Source organism: Thermobia domestica, chromosome 7 (assembly GCF_964235325.1).
Source record: "Thermobia domestica chromosome 7, izTheDome1.hap1.1, whole genome shotgun sequence".
NCBI lineage: Eukaryota > Metazoa > Arthropoda > Insecta > Zygentoma > Lepismatidae > Thermobia > Thermobia domestica.
In genome coordinates, this window is record NC_137460.1 from 41,987,746 (window position 1) to 42,004,042 (window position 16,297).

The 16,297-nt window shown below is 36.7% G+C and overlaps 1 protein-coding gene across 1 annotated transcript in view; it reads right to left on the reverse strand.

The window, feature by feature from the left end:
* Positions 1–16,297, reverse strand: part of LOC145690031 (uncharacterized) — a 162,968-nt gene that overhangs the window by 117,422 nt on the left and 29,249 nt on the right. The window contains exon 3 of the mRNA XM_081764529.1: positions 10,190–10,696. Coding sequence (XP_081620655.1) covers positions 10,190–10,696 — 507 coding nt within the window. The remainder of the gene's footprint in view (positions 1–10,189; positions 10,697–16,297) is intronic.

Below are 16,297 nucleotides of genomic sequence, written 5' to 3' on the forward strand. Positions count from 1 at the left end.
TAGGCTAAAACAGATACACAGTATTAAAACCGCAGTAGAAAAAAATGAAATGAAATCTTTAAGTTTTACGTTCCACGCTTATGCCGGTTAGGCTAAAGGAGACGGTGATTATGAGAAATGAATGAAATGGTAAAATTGCAGAACGTTACGAGCTGGGATTGAACCAGGGACCCCAAGCACTGGAAGTGAACGCTCTACCACTGAGCCACCGCGTCTCCACTAAAACCGCAGGAGAATTCGTGAGTATAGTGCAAGTACAAACTCCGGGTATTACTCTCGTTTTGTTACCTGGAACTGAATTCGACGACTTCCGGAAGAAAAAAGGGAAAGTATGCGACCAGTAACTGGTATTCAATGAAGTTATCTTTGGCTTTCGGAAAATTGCGAAGTTTTTATGGCAGTAACGGGTCACCATGAACTAACTTCATACTTCCCCCAAAATCGAAATTTTGCAATTCAAAGTGTAGATTTAAGAAATCTGCAAAAAGGAACTTTTGTTATATACATATATGTATGATAACCAGTGGTGCGTAGCAGAAATATTATGAATAAATCATGAATTACGTGAAGTGCTGTTTATGCTTCCACATGAACCTTCAGCAGGGTACAGGTTTCCAGAAGAGCATAAGAGAAGTGAAAATAAGTGTTTTGTGACTATCGACAATGTGCTACGCAGGGGCGTATCCAGGACAGACTTCTGGGGGGGGGGATTGTAATACTGCTACTTAGAGCTACTTTTAAGAGCTCCAAACTCTGGGATGGGTTTTATTCATATATAAATAAGAAAGTTTCTTCTTCTGGGGGGGGGGGCGGCAATCGTCCCCCTAGATCCACTCCTAGATGAGTTATGAGTGAACCAACATCTATCGGAGCATCTGCACGGTTACATGCTATTAGCAAAGAAGACAACCACCAAGCAATAGATTGGTCCATGTAAAAAAAAAAAAAAAAAAAAAAAAAAAAAAAGTGAAATTTTGTTTTCTAAGACCATTTTAAGTAAGTGAACTTGAAATTTGTGTGTTTCGTAATCGTAGTTTCCACCTCAGATTACTTCAGTTTAAGAAAACGGAGGAGTAGAGGGAGGCTCATTTTACTATTTCAGAGAGCCAGGGGATATAGTTTATTTATATCCCTATCAAAATAATAATAAAAAAAAAACCAGCCAAGAAAACCATTTATTCTTCATTTAATGATTGTGAACCACAAACATCATCAAATCATTGCACTTTCATTGTTCTCAGTGTTGCTAACTGTGACATCAAAATTAGCGAAACTTCACTAACTTTAAAAGGCTGCAGTTAATCCATGAAGCATTGGTCGAGAATGATATTTGGTGTGTTTATTATTCAGGTAAAGTTGAACCATCTGACAAAATTTCAGAATTTTAAAAAATGGTGTTTTCGAGAAAATGGCGCCCAAAAATGGCGATTTTTGAAAATTTTACAATTTCTCGAATTTTTTGCGACAAAACGGTTGACCACAGAAGCGATACAAATTTTTTTTCGGAAAGCGGGTAACTAGGTCTTACCAACCGTGAAAACAGAATTTTAAAATTCGAACCGGAAGTGCTTGAAAAAAATTCGCAAACTTCGACTTTTCAGATAAATTGACGTTCATTTGTTAATTTATGTACAAAAAGATACGCATGCGCAAACCAAACTATAATAAAATATAGTTTATTTATATCCCTATGTACATACCACAACAAGAATTATAACTCTACCTGTCTCCATAGCCGAATGGTGAGGCTCAGAAATTGACCATTTTCCATGTCTTCTACAATTCATAAATTGTACTCCCCGTCTTTGATGGCCCATTACTTGGCGGGAAAATTTTTTTCGACAAAACAAAAAAATATGGGTCTCTTAAAAACATGTCTAGTTGCTATAAAAAAAGTTTCAACAATATCTGAGATGGTGATGGTACAATTTTATATTTTTTTGCCTGAGTTGAAATGGAAGGCACCAGGCAGCGATTAGAAAAATGAACTCAACGGTAATTGATGACTTTTCATGCTGTCTATGTTCCTTGTTTACTACCTTTTAAATAATATTTCTATTTATTTTATAAACCTTACATAAATTATTACAAAATAAATAAGTAATTACAACATAAATAGAAACATTATTTAAAAAGTAGTAAACAAGGAACATAGACAGCATGATAAGTCATCAATTACCGTTGAGTTAATTTGTCTAATCGCTGCCTTTGCCTAGATTTTTGAGTAATTCAAATTCTGGTCACACTGTAATTTCTATGGATGGCAACACTGAAAATTTTTCCGATTCGTATTTTCGGGTGTAGAATAACATTATCTATTATTGTGGTAAGTTACATTTTATTACCTCTTTCTACTTACGAAAAACGGGCAAAAGAAAAAATAATAGTTTTTCAAAAATATTTCGTAGTCTGCAACTGACAAATATGTTCAATGCAGTTGTACCGCTGGAAGCTTAATGGGTATAATAAAGTTGTAATTTATTATATTAATAAACTAGCTGAAATGCTCGTTCAGCACACGAGAAGAGTAGGTTTCTGGGAACTATTTGAACCCCTTCCATTTAAACCCCTTTAGGATACCGTGAGAAATGAATTTGTACTTTAATGGCATCGGAAGTCACTATTCATCTCAGTGTCTCCAAAAAGTATAGATTGGATACTATTATCGGTAATTTTCGATTATTTTTACATGTCGCCATCAGTCCCATGCCAATGGGAGATGAATTTGGACTTAACGGCATCGGCATTGTCATTATTCATCTCAACGACCCCGAAAAGTATGGATTGGATACCAATATCGATAGTTTTCGATTATTTTTACGCGTCACCTTCACTCTCATGCCGATGGCAGATTAATTTGGACTTAAACGGCATCGGAAATGTCACTATTCATCTCAGCGACCTCGAAAACAATGAATTGGACACTAATATGGATCGTTTTAGATTATTTTTACATATCACCCCCTCTCCATTGAAGAAAATGTGCTAAAATGTGCTCAAGTTAGGCCAGGGTCCACTCACGTACGAAAAATACCCAAAATTGATGCAGTGGTCTCGGAAGAGTTAAATGTTAAGTATCATTACATTCATTTTTATTTACAGAATTCCCTTATGTAATTTTCGATTATTGACCATATACCACCTAACTCGCTGTAACTAGATTACTGTATCTGCTGCTTACAATGAACTTTTTTGTTTAAAAAAAATACTTCATAAATCCTAGACTATGATGGATTTAGGTGTATCCATTTCTTCTTCCTCTTACGAAAGTTTCATTACACTTCCCACTATCGTTTTCAATTTTAGTTAATAACTTTAAGCCAATAAAAATTTTCAAAAATTTACATAATGAGCCCTTAAATTTTTGCACTACAAAATAGTGTTGAAATCAATAATTTAATTTAATAGCATTGTATAAATATTAAAAATTGCCCACTTTTGAAAATTAGCATATTGTTTGCTTATACTTAAGAAACAACCATACCGTCTAAACTTTTTCAAAAGTTTTTTTTTTTTTATCGATATCTATACATATTACAAAAATGAAATCAACATTATACCATGTAATAGAGGCCCAAAGTAGCTCACTCCCTTACAAAATAAGTATCGTGAACATTCTGGTAGAAGAAGTCTTACCTAAATCTAGCGATATCACGAGCAAAGCGAGCGAGAAAAAAAAAACAAAAAAAAAGCATACGTCTGAAGCCTATAATAAGTTGATTACTATATTTTAGTATTGAACAGAAGGATTTGGGGGCCCTGGAGCCTGGGCTCCATTGGCTCCGCCCTTAATCCGCTCCCGCTCATCATCACGAAAAAACGGATAAACACTTTGCAATGAATCTTAGTAGGCCCTACTTGACTCAAAACGGGTTTTTATCACACCCCATATATTAAAATGTGTATCCTCGGAGGGAGAAAGAGGGTTTAAAAGATGTACGCCAAAAAAATACAGTATCGAGACGGGGACATATAGTCTCGTTGTTGACGTCCCCATTAATCCCCCAAATAATGATAATAATGAAATAATAATAATAATAATAATACAGTAGGTCACGAGCCCTTACGAAGATGAAAACTAGTACGAAAAGCTCCTTATTAAAAATAAATGGGCATGTGCTCCAGCGTTTTAGGAATTCCACTTTTAAAGGGGAGTAACGGGGGCAATTTATGAATATAATTATCTCCTATTTAAAAATAGTATTAATGTTGTCTACCTCAATCACGGGAATCTCATTATCACGGGAAAACGACTGAACCTCTCGTAAAGAAATTTTTCAACATTGTTAGCATGGGGACGAGTTGACCTTCTTCATTTCACTTTAAATCAAATACACATTACAAGGGAGGAAGTGGGTTCGAGTTTCCACAAACCTGTTCTTCTGTGAAGAACGAGAATTCCAGTTAGTCAGAGAATAATATTAAAATTTCTCTGTATAATTATTTTCAATATAGTTACCAGAGACTATCTAGATGAACAACGGCTGTTAGGACAGGGAGGCACAGGTTTTAAATATTTTATTATAGAATTCTCGTACAGGTGGCAGTAGTATAGAAACAGTGTAATAACGCCTTTTACTTGCGGTTATGAACTGAGAATTTTATTTATACTATTCTGGTATTTTCTCTCCAATATTTTGAAAAGCATATACATCAAACAAGTTGAAGTATCACGTGTACAACACGTGAAAAAGTTTGGTTTCTTTGACGTGATATTTTCTCGCTTAATATATAAACCGGAAGTGGTAGTAGATTTCTACCACTTGTGGCTTCAATAGAGATTAGAGTGGAGATGGAGTATGTTCTTGAGACACTTAATTGATTGCAGCAAACCACTTCTCGCTATCTATTACCGTTTTTACTCTATAGTGCTCAACGTTAATCCGGAAGTGGTTGATTTCTGTCACTTTCGGATATAGTAGAGAGTTACGAGAAGAGAAGATAGCTATTCTTAGAACGCTAAATCGAGTAAAAGGAACGCTTCTCGCTATTACTGTTTCTGCTTTATAGCGACCAACATCAAACCGGAAGTGCATGATATCTGTCACTTTTGGATTTAGCAGACAGATTAGTGGAATGGAATGTGTTTTTGGGACGCATGAGTCACTGCAGAAAACTGCTTCTGGCTATTCATCACCGTTTTTGCTCCCTAGTAATCAACGTTAAAACCGAAAATGGTTGGTTTCTATCATTTCCAGTTCGAATATCACTTCTTTCAAAAGAACTCTATTCTTCTGACCCTCTGCAACATTCTGTCCAAAATTAATGGTAATCCATCAAGTAGTTCTTCAGATCTGTTTGTTCTCCGAAGGAAATTTTGATAAACCGAACTCCTTAAAAACTATAAGTTTTTCAAGATACTACTACTTAAGAACAACAATGCACACTAATGTTAACTGTACGGCAATTCTACTAAATACTCGAAAACTGCATATCACTGTTTAAATTAGGGATGGGCAAAACAGGTTTTTGTGAAAAACGGAAACCGGTTTCTAGAAAAATCGAAATCCGAAAAACCAACATTTTGATTTTCTCCAAAACCGGTTTGGTTTTTCACCGAAACCGGTTTCAGTTTTCTCCAAAAATCGATTCGTTTTTTCGCCGAAACCGTTTTCCGGGTTTTCTCCAAAACCGGTTCTGTTATTTCCCCGAACACATAAAACTATTACTGTGGAAATGGAATCGGTTTCCGGAAAACAACGAAACATTATTCTGGTCAGAAATAGAATCAGTTTTGGAAAACCGCAACCGGTTTCGATTAAAATAAACAGTTTTGGAGAAAACCGGTTTTTGACATTTAAAAAAATAGTTTTTTTTGTCCCGCATCTGAGTTTCCTGTTATATCATTCAGTAAGTAACTTAATGTGATCGCGACGACTCGTGAACCCTGGGCTCTACGCCAATCACAAAACTGCTTTTCCTACGTGTGATGATGCATCGGAAGAATTCGGTACGATTCGTAGAGCTAACTTCCAAACGCACACTTGACGAAACGTGAAACGGAAGTACATCAACAATATTGCCGAACTTAGAAGACATGGCGAACAAACCACATAAAAACAACACGAACGCAAACAATTATTGAAATTAAACGGTAACAATAATAATAATAGCAAAAATACAAAACAACAACAATAATGACAAAAATAAACAAAACAAAGCTTATCAGCAATCCGACAACACTGTACCTTCAGATGTTCTCTGTATAGCGCGAGAGATGACAATGGCAATGGCGCGAGGGTAAATGTTCATAGGTGGGTGTTGACGATCGAGACGGGCGTAAATAAGGGCCCCGCAGACCCCGCATTGCGGGGGGCCTCAGGCCATCAGGGCCCCCCAAATCCTGACATGGGATGCAGAGAACGGGCCCCGCTTCACGCAGTCTGCGGGAGGGCCCCCAAGTCTTTAGTTACGCCACTGGATCAAGACACCCCGTGCGTTCTATTGGATGCTGAAATTGGTAGATCTAGGTCAAGCTTCACGACTCTCTGCGATCACCATAGTTAATGTTTTCGAGGAAGCTTTTATTCTTTCTCAATTCATCTAAGTCTATTCATACCACCATATCAATCTTGCTGATCAAACATAATTCAATACTGAATTAAGGTATTTTTCTCGTGATGAAAAGTTCAAAAACCAGGGAGTGTCGGTGCATCAATAGCATGAACTTATATAAGCATAGTAATTTCTAATTTTCCGAGGGAAACAAGCTATGACTTTCTTGAGATATACATGAATTAAACACATGGTTCTGTCCTGTCTCTCCAATAATACAAAGCCAATGGCGTTGGGATTTAATCTACCGATATAATGAAAGCTATTTTCTTTCAGATGTTGTGGACCAACAATCACGGCGTAAATTATGGTTAAGTTACGTTACAAGTAAAAGTCAAATGGTGTTAGGTCTAGACCTCGTGAAAAAAAAATCACCATAAATTAAAATTATACAATGTTCTAGTAACTGGCGTTATTATTGCACATTATGGTACAACTACTATGAAGCATACGTTATGACCTAATTTACACAGTACTAGTTACATACGTTTTCAGGATTATATAGATATAGAGCCATATTTAGTAGCTGATGAACATTTACATACGGGTGTGTCATTAAAAGGTCTCAGAATACCCTTCTTTCCCCGAAACAGAAGTGTCAGTTCGCCACTGTACATTACGACTGTCGCCCTACGTTGAACCGTGCTTACAATTTATAGCTGTCATCTTGAAATCCATCATATTGATTTAAATTAGAAAAAGGATCATGTGGAGTGGAATATCAAATAACGATGTAAATTGTGCGTAGTACAAGCAAAAATATCCTTCATTCTTGCCACATGTATCTGCAATAATTCCGAGAACCAATATGGCGGATTTCAAGATGGAGGCCATGAATTGGACATAGGACTCCTATCCCGACGTAGAATGATGAACTGTCTATGGACGACACTTCCTCTGTTTCGAGATACAAGAGTGTCCTGGGACTTTTGACGGCACACTCTATGAATATGTGTTACTTTTGACTGTTTAACAATACAGTAATGACGTAATGGTTCTACATAATTGATATAGATAATACAACGCGAACTGGTAAAACAATATCGTGTACTAATGCCGAAAAACATTGCTCTACGTTACTACGGAGCTCGCGTGTGCGCTATATATTTCCTCTTCAAAACTTTGCACATTTGATATTTTCATTATTACATGAATACATATGTTAATTATTTGAGACACAAAAACATGGCTTATGTTAATAAGACAGTTTCGCTCACGATCACTAAAGCATTAGTATTGTGAATACACTTACATTCAAACAAATACAGGTAAAAACAATAACTAGCTGACAATCAATTTGCACGCAATATGTATGTTACATAGAATCATTTTTAAAACAATACAGTTAGGACTCAATTGCACTGGATATATATTCCTCACATAACTTTTTATTATATTATACTAATTTCTGTACTATAAGAGTGAGTGTAAGTTTCGTAATATTGGCACAGTGTAACATTTGTGGCGCGTATTTCACGTGATCGAAGCAGTTCAGTCCGTTGAAGGTGCTTGCTAGCACGGATATAGATATAGTTGGTATCCAAAAGCGTTGTGCAGTGCTGTGTTCCGTGTGTGATTGCAAAACTGAGGGGAAAAAAAAGGTTCAACAAACTCCAATTTCAAAACTTCTACTTTGCGTGTCTAGAAGAGGCCATAAGGCCGCGGAAACAATCTGAAACTGTTGTGCTAGAAGTGAGATAGTTGATCACAGAACAGCAACCAGATGTTTCAAAAAGTTTCGCTCGATTGCAAGTATCTCGCCGATCAGACACAAACCGCCGATCTGTCAGGTTGGCCCAAAACCGTGGATTCAGAGATTGTACACCAGACCACAGAGACAAATCCGATGACTGCCACATAGGTTATCTAAGAACATCGATATCTCGAAGTCCTGTGTATTTTCTCATCTTCACGATCTCAGCAACAGCATTCGAAGCTGCCGAACTGTGACTCATGAATTGACCTTAATTCAAGTACAAAGGCGAAAAGATATGTGTAAGAAACTACACGAAAATTCATGCGATCTGAGTTTCCTGAATAACAGTGCGCCATGAAACGTTGATATTTTTTCGAAATTCTAACATGTATAAGTAGTGGTTAAATGAGCCCAGGTAGCATAACATGATACCAAAGACGGGCATTTCAAATACACGGTTATACTTTGCGTCTGGTGTGGAATTACGAGGGATAATTCACTATGAACTTGTTCAGGGCGATCGAATCATGAATACCAACTTGTTATTCGAAAAGTTGGAGTGGATATATGCCACTGTATGTCAAAAATACCCTGCAATTGAGGACAGAAAGCGAACCATTTTGTAGCAAAATATCGCGAAATCTCACATCTCTTGAACAATCCAGAATAAATGCCAAGAATGTGCAGAAACTTGACTGATGCTATACCCAGCATATAGTCCAAACTTGGACACCTCAGATTATTGCTTGTTTCGATTCATAGCTCGCTTCCTGCGTTTCAACAACCAAGAGGAGGTGGAAGCAATAATATAAGAATTTGTCCTCTGGAACAACATATACTTATATCGGCACGGAGTCGAAGAATTAGCCGAGAGATAGTTTTAGACGATAAAACACGATAGCCTCTACTCTGGGTGCTAGTCATCTTTCGTTGTAACCTGACGCATAATGTACGTAAGTAACCAAATATTGCGAAACGTTTGACTCACCCTTGTAGCTGTGGAAAAAAAATAATAATAACTCCATGAAATAAAAACATACGCATGACACTTCTCAGCTGAAAATAACTCCTTCCATAGAGCACTAACTTCTCTAAATTTTAATATTGTTTTACGTTCTCAGTTATTTTAGAACGAATAGCTCTTGATAATGGCTTCATACATATTCATATACGTAATTTACGACATCAAATTACTTTAGGGATTTTTTAAAAATATTGTAGGTAAATGGATTTCACTTAAAAGAATCGCTAAAATTAAATTAAATGAAGTGAGTCACTAGTTCCATTTTGCTAACTCAAACTAATAGAAAGTAACCCGAAAGCTTCTTACTGCGAATGCCGAAATAAAGTTAAACTACTCCAACTTTAGGAAAAGAATTGACAAGTGCGATATCAAACTTAAGTCATGACTTAAACTACACATAAATACAGATGAACAACACCGTATGTATAACTTTATACAAGCTTCAAATATTTTACAGAATTGTCCAATAGGTGGCATTAGTGTAAAAGAAAAGCATAAACGGCTATTGCTTTACCCATCTTCAGCGTCAAAAATATTTACATTCTTAAGGTACACAACATGACAAAAATTGTGTATCTATCTGGTTTAAAGAATATATACATTAATTTGAGACAGCTTGTATTGGTCACTTGAAACTGACTGAACTAGAGTATGTATAAAATCACTTTTAATATTATTTTTATTGATTTTCGAAGCTATAATTAGGAACAAAAGTTAATCTGTCTGCTGTAATGCATATTTTCTCTACTCTATGAAAATGTTTAGTGCAGCAAACATTAGCTGTACGTCACATCATTTTGATAGTTCGACAAACAAGTGAATAACCAACATTTGCCTTTTTTAAAATTTTATTAAGTAAAGTTCATATACATGCACTCGTTAACCAGGATAAACTAATACTAAATGTGTCCTACCTCTTTCGCCTTCTCAGCCTCAGTCTTTGGTTTCTTATTTGCCTCCATCTGCACGTTCTCCTTGTTTTCATGCCTATGCTTATCACTGCTCTTCCGTCGAGGTGGAACAGGTGGAGGAATTGGTGATATATCGTCACCAAGGTCAGACTCAGGTAACTTTTCACGACTATCTAGCACATCAACAGCACCCTCGGGTAGTGAAGGTGATCTAGGTAAGTCGGGTCTATTGGGTATTGCTGTCATTGGAAGTGGAGGAGACATTGGTGGTTGCAGAGGCGGTGAACTACAGTGGACTGCAGCAGAAGGTGGTGGCGGAGGACGGTACGGTGGAGGTTGACGAGGTGGTGACTGAGCTTCTGGTGGATCGAACAATATAGGAAATGCTGTTGAAGGTAACGGGGTTGATTGCCCGGAAGACATTGGAGAGGAAGAAGAATAGGAGGAGTACGTTGGACTTGAAGGCTCTCCGATGCGATACCTCTTCTTCAGTACCAAGAACTTCTCACCCTGTGTGAAATGGACAAAAGAAGAAACCCAATTACTGATTTTAACCATATAAAAGAAATCAATGTTAACATGTTCCCTACCAAAATACAATTTTAGTAAATAGTTTACTTTTGTGTTGCTTACAATGAGTAAATGTCTCGTTGTGCACGTAATCAACGGACTTAGTCCCTTAATTTATTTTTCCTCTGTATTGAAAACGACTTGAGCAGCTTATTTTTGTTTTACATATCATTGATGGATGACCTTAGTCGACAAGTCGAATTACTTGCTTAATAAAACTGTACTTTCGACATCAAAATCTCAATAATAATAATAATAACGATAATTAAAATTGTACGTATGTAACGGCCTGAACTACTTAATACTACGAGAGCCGTTCGGAAACTAACATCCGATTGGTTAAAAAAGAAAAAAGAAACACCAAAGTAAATAAGAATTTATTATATACATCTAAAAAAAAACACTTCATTGCTCTGCTTTTCAATACAGTTCCATAAACATTCAAGGATTTATCATATCTCTGCACTAGCTTAGAAATTCCATCAGCATAAAAATCTCCCGCCTGTGCCTTGAACCAGCCTGTGACTGCTTCTTTAATTCCTCATCATCATCAAAGCACTGAAATCCTGGAAATTTGTGGAAATTCATCAGAAAGATCCGAGATTGTGAAATATCGATTTTCACAAAGTTTTTCGTCAATTTTCTGAACGAGGTCATCAGTGACCACTGATAGCCTGCCACTCCTGTCTTCGTCATGAATAACTGCGAAAACCTGGTCTTTTCATTTTGATTAAATATTTTCAAAATTAAAGCCTGTGACAAACATCTTGGCATTTCAGCTAAACGAATAAAACTCAAGCTTTGACGCGATGTTGCCGAGTGCTAAGGGGAGTGGCTATGGCTAAGCAGACGAACTACAGCACGATCAGGTGCCAGAGTATAGACGTGGGTGTGTATAAAATAAACGTGGCAATACCGCTGGCCTCTCATTTGCTAGCAGCATTTAAAGGGAACTTGGAGCGCCGCCTTCAAATGCCAAGATGTTTGTCACGACGTTTAATTCGTATGTTTGTGTGTAATATTTTAAAAACAATTTCTGATGTTTAAACTTGTTGCTTTTTCTCTACGGTCTGTATCTTGGCAGAAAGAGACAGCATGTCTAGGAAGTCCCCCTCTCCCGAATGTGTCCCTGATTTTCACTTTTCGATTTTTCATACACAATTTGTTAATTCTAAACAATAATTGGACGACTTACATGCGGGCACTATTTCTTTAATTTCGCAGTAACGCACAGGACATGGAAACGCGTCACACTACATAGTAGGCCGAGATGCGGGAAATACAGTAAGTACATTTTACACTGAATAATTTGCTGTATTTGGCTTAATCATTAAATTATTTAAATTTATATTTTATCTGTTTACTTTCATTTAAAATCAAACTTATATATTTCAACAGAAGAAGCTACTTTATTTTCTCTGGTCTCGTGGAGACGATGCCCATCATTTGAGTCATTCAATTCCAAACCGTCTCTTGTCCATTTCTCTGGAATACCTTTTTTCATTTTTTTAAATTTCCTAATACTTAATTTCAAATAATTAATCCTATTGAATGTGTTCAGGTAATTATTTGACATTTTACAAAACTAATTTTACTTATTTTCAGGTGTCGAAATAATAATGATTAATACAAAAAATTGATTTCACGAAAGTTTTGTAAAATAGCAGTGGCGAAGAGTACTATGAGGCTCTGAGGCCGGGTCTACCCTGTTTTCTAACGTATATTTTCTCTATCTTAGCTTTCTTATAAAATAAAGTCAATACTTCAACATTTCTTTCTTTCTTTCTTTTTTTTTTCTTTTTTTTGGTAACAAAATAATAGGTTGGAAACACTCGAAGTCCCTTCCGTCTGAGCCTCACCAGCCCGCCAGATAGGTTTAGGGACTACGCTGCTCAAGGAGCGAAGTTATTTTCGCTTGGAATTGCACGCATTGTTGGGAAGGTGCTAAGACTGGCCTCTGGTAGTTTAGTTTTAGCGTTGAAGGCATCTGCGAATACTAATATGTTATAAAATGATCTCCTTAACACAGAGTAGTAAGTTTCTATGTAGAATTATGTATTTTTGTTAATGATTACTGGTTTAATTTAGGTATATACTCTCAGTAGTTATTCAGGGTAGCTGTTTTGTTTCCTACATGGGACCTGGTCCATACTACAATGTAGAATATAAACCTGATACATTAAACATGTGTATAAATTTACAAACGCTACAGTACAGGGTAAAATAATTATACTTGTGTATAATTTTAGTTGTTTTTCATTTTATAGAATCAGTGGGTGGGGTATTTACGATTTTGTTTCGGGGGGCTTTGCTTGTTTCGTAAGAGGCTTTGCTAACTTTATTTCTGGAAATGTGAACATTCTGTAATATATATAAAATAATAAAGTTGCGATAAAATTTCGGTGAGTGTTTAAGCCCGGAAGCCCCCCCCCCCTCGTTAAATATGTCACTCCATAGAATACAATATTAAATATCTTGCGCTGATTCAAATGAAGTTCTTTCTGAGCATTAACATTTCTAGTGAAGTCATTATTACGAGATTCATTAATTAAATGCAGTATTGTACTTACTTTAAAGTGGGAGATGCAAGTAACAAACGTTTATCCAAGAAATTTAACAGCTAAATGTAAAACTACTTTCTTTTCCTCTCCCTCCATTTTCAAATATGCAGGAAACGAAAACAGTAAGTGAGGAGGAAATTCAGATCCTCCTCCTGCAAATCCCAGACAGAAAAAAGTATGAACTGCACTTTAAAATATTTGTAGTGGTACATACATTAATACATATTGTGTGTTTTCCTCCACGTAAATATTTGTTGAATAATAATAATAATAATAATAATAATAATAATAATAATAATAATAATAATAATAATAATAATAATAATAATAATAATAATAATAATAATAATAATAAACTACTTTCCGTTTGCTTTTGCTTATATATCCATTCTTCCTTGATAAATTAAACAGCAACAACAAACCTACTATGTATAGAACCCCTAAATAGTGTTAGAAATAGAACTAAGAAAGTTCTTTAAAATAAATGGATTTGGTAGTTTTTTTCTTTTTGTTTAACTCAATAAAGAAAATAGGCTTCTGACTGTAATTTTAAACATTTTATTATGCATTAAATGTTATTTGTGTTATTAGTTTGTCGGGCCTACCCTACTTGTGGGATTACGCTTCGCCACTGGAGACGTTTTGGAAACGGACAACACATTTGATGTTTGTTCTATTCTTTAAAAGTTACAGTTAAAAAGTTAATCACCATTTTCACACAATTTTTAGGTCATTTTTCCGTGTTTTTATGGACATTTTATAGATCATATATCTATATTTTTAGGTCATGAACTTCCGCCCCATAATCACATCTCTAACCTTCAGAGATTCCGAGATAAGGAGATTTTAAGATAATAATTGCCGCCCCTCTCTCCTCCTTACCCTATCGAAATCCTTCCCTCGTGGGATTTTACATCACAAATCCTATATATGTTCAAATTTCAAGTTTTTAGCTTAACGGGTTTGGCTTGAGTGTTGATTAAAAAGTCAGTCAGTCAGAAGAGAAATACACTCGCCAATCAAATCATTAGGGCCAAACGATACTTTCTGAACCACCTGCTTACGTAAATGTCATTAGGGACAACAGAACCACTCGCCGAAAGGTGACAGGGACCTCACTCGATCAGTCAGTGTGGTGCTTATGCTTAGAACGAGTAAGGTCGCCGATATATCGGAGTTTGACAGAGGGAGGGGGAAGATTGTAATGGACAAACGGCTGGAAATGAGCATCTTGGAAACAGCGCGACTTGTAAGGTGTTCGCGAGCTGTCGTGGTTATTCTCTTCCAAAGTGGGAAAAGTACGGTGAAACCAGCAGCACCAAACGACAGGGCGTGGGGTGACTACACACCTCTCTAAAGATGTTGGTCGTTGTAAGCTGTTGTTGATAAAACAGGTTGTCGAGTGAAACTGCGGTACAATTACCAGCAGCTAATAACAGTGAACGAAGCATGAGTGTGTTTGAGGACACAGTTCACCATACACTGTTCGATATGAAGCTCCGCAGTTAACGTTCTACGTGTGTACCAATGTTAACCGCACGGCATCATCGATTACGACTGGAATGGGCACACATCCATCGTCACTGGACCGCTGAGCAATGGCACAACATTGCACTGTCCGAAAAGTCTGATACTGCCTTCATCACATTGATGGCTGTGTCAGAATAAGTCGTCTTCCAGAGGAACAGCTACTCGAAACAACATAAATACAGTAGGACGACGACACGATAGTGGTGACTCCAGTATGAGTTGAGGAACCTTTACATGGTCATCCATGGGCCCAGTATTGCGCATGAGGAGCACCATCACGGCTCCTAGCTAACGTCAGGTCTTTCCTGATCATGTAACCCACTCATGTCGGACACATTTCAAGCTGGGAATATCATCTTTCAGCAAGATAACGCTCCTTGTTACTAGGCCAACGTTGTGCTGCAGTGATTCGAGGAGCACAGTGGTCAATTCCAACTGCTGTAATGCTTTAATTATTAACCCGATTCTGACCCAACTCAACATTTAGGAATAGCATTGAGCATCAGGTCAGAGCTCATCACCCTTTTCCGCGCGATTTACAGCAATTAAGTGACTTGTATATGCAGATGTGGCACACCATGCCTGCAGCCACTTACCAACATCTCACTGTTTGCATGACACACCGAATTGCGGCTGTCCTGCAAGACAGAGTACAAGCAGATAGAGGCATGCGGTCATAATGTTTTGACTGGTGAGTGTAATTCTCCAAAACTAAATAAATAAATAAATAAAAGGAGACAAAACATAGATCACGAAGGTATTCAACACCGTGAAATGGATCATGTCCACAATTTTCATATTGTTTACTCTTATTGCATTATTTGCAAAAAGAAAAAAGAAAAGTAAAGAGTAGTGAAGATCGTTAATGAAATCGTATGTAAATGTAAAATGTCTTGATTTTGAGTAACAAATTGACAGCTGTCGTCCGTGACATCTGCAGAGCAGTTATGCTAAAAAAGACAGGCTTCTGAAATTGCACTTAATAATTGCATGTTCCACGTGTCGCATGCGTTACTTGAAAATTGCAGTTTTTTGTCTATATTATATAATAATGATAATTGGTAATTAAAGTTTTCCAGGAAGATGTGTATTATGTAGTTTACTGTGTCAGCATGCTTGCGTAATAACTCAAACGCTACTTCATAATTGTTTAGGTTAAAAACAATATAATTGAAGTGCGTACTTAACTGTTGCATGCATGCAAAATACGTAGAGTAGTAATTTGCTTGTAAAACAGTTTATGAATATTTGTATATTGTAAATATATAGTGCAGGTACTTGAGAACAGACTTATGCGTTCGAGTTTGTTCTTCTTCTCTTCTTAATTCAGTTCCGATAGTTTAACGCAGAGCTGTTCATCTTCGCGAGGGTGGCCCTCTTGAGGGCATCCTCATCCTCAAATTCCTTCGCCCACAATGACGCGAGAGCACGGATGCGCGAGGGCGAAGAC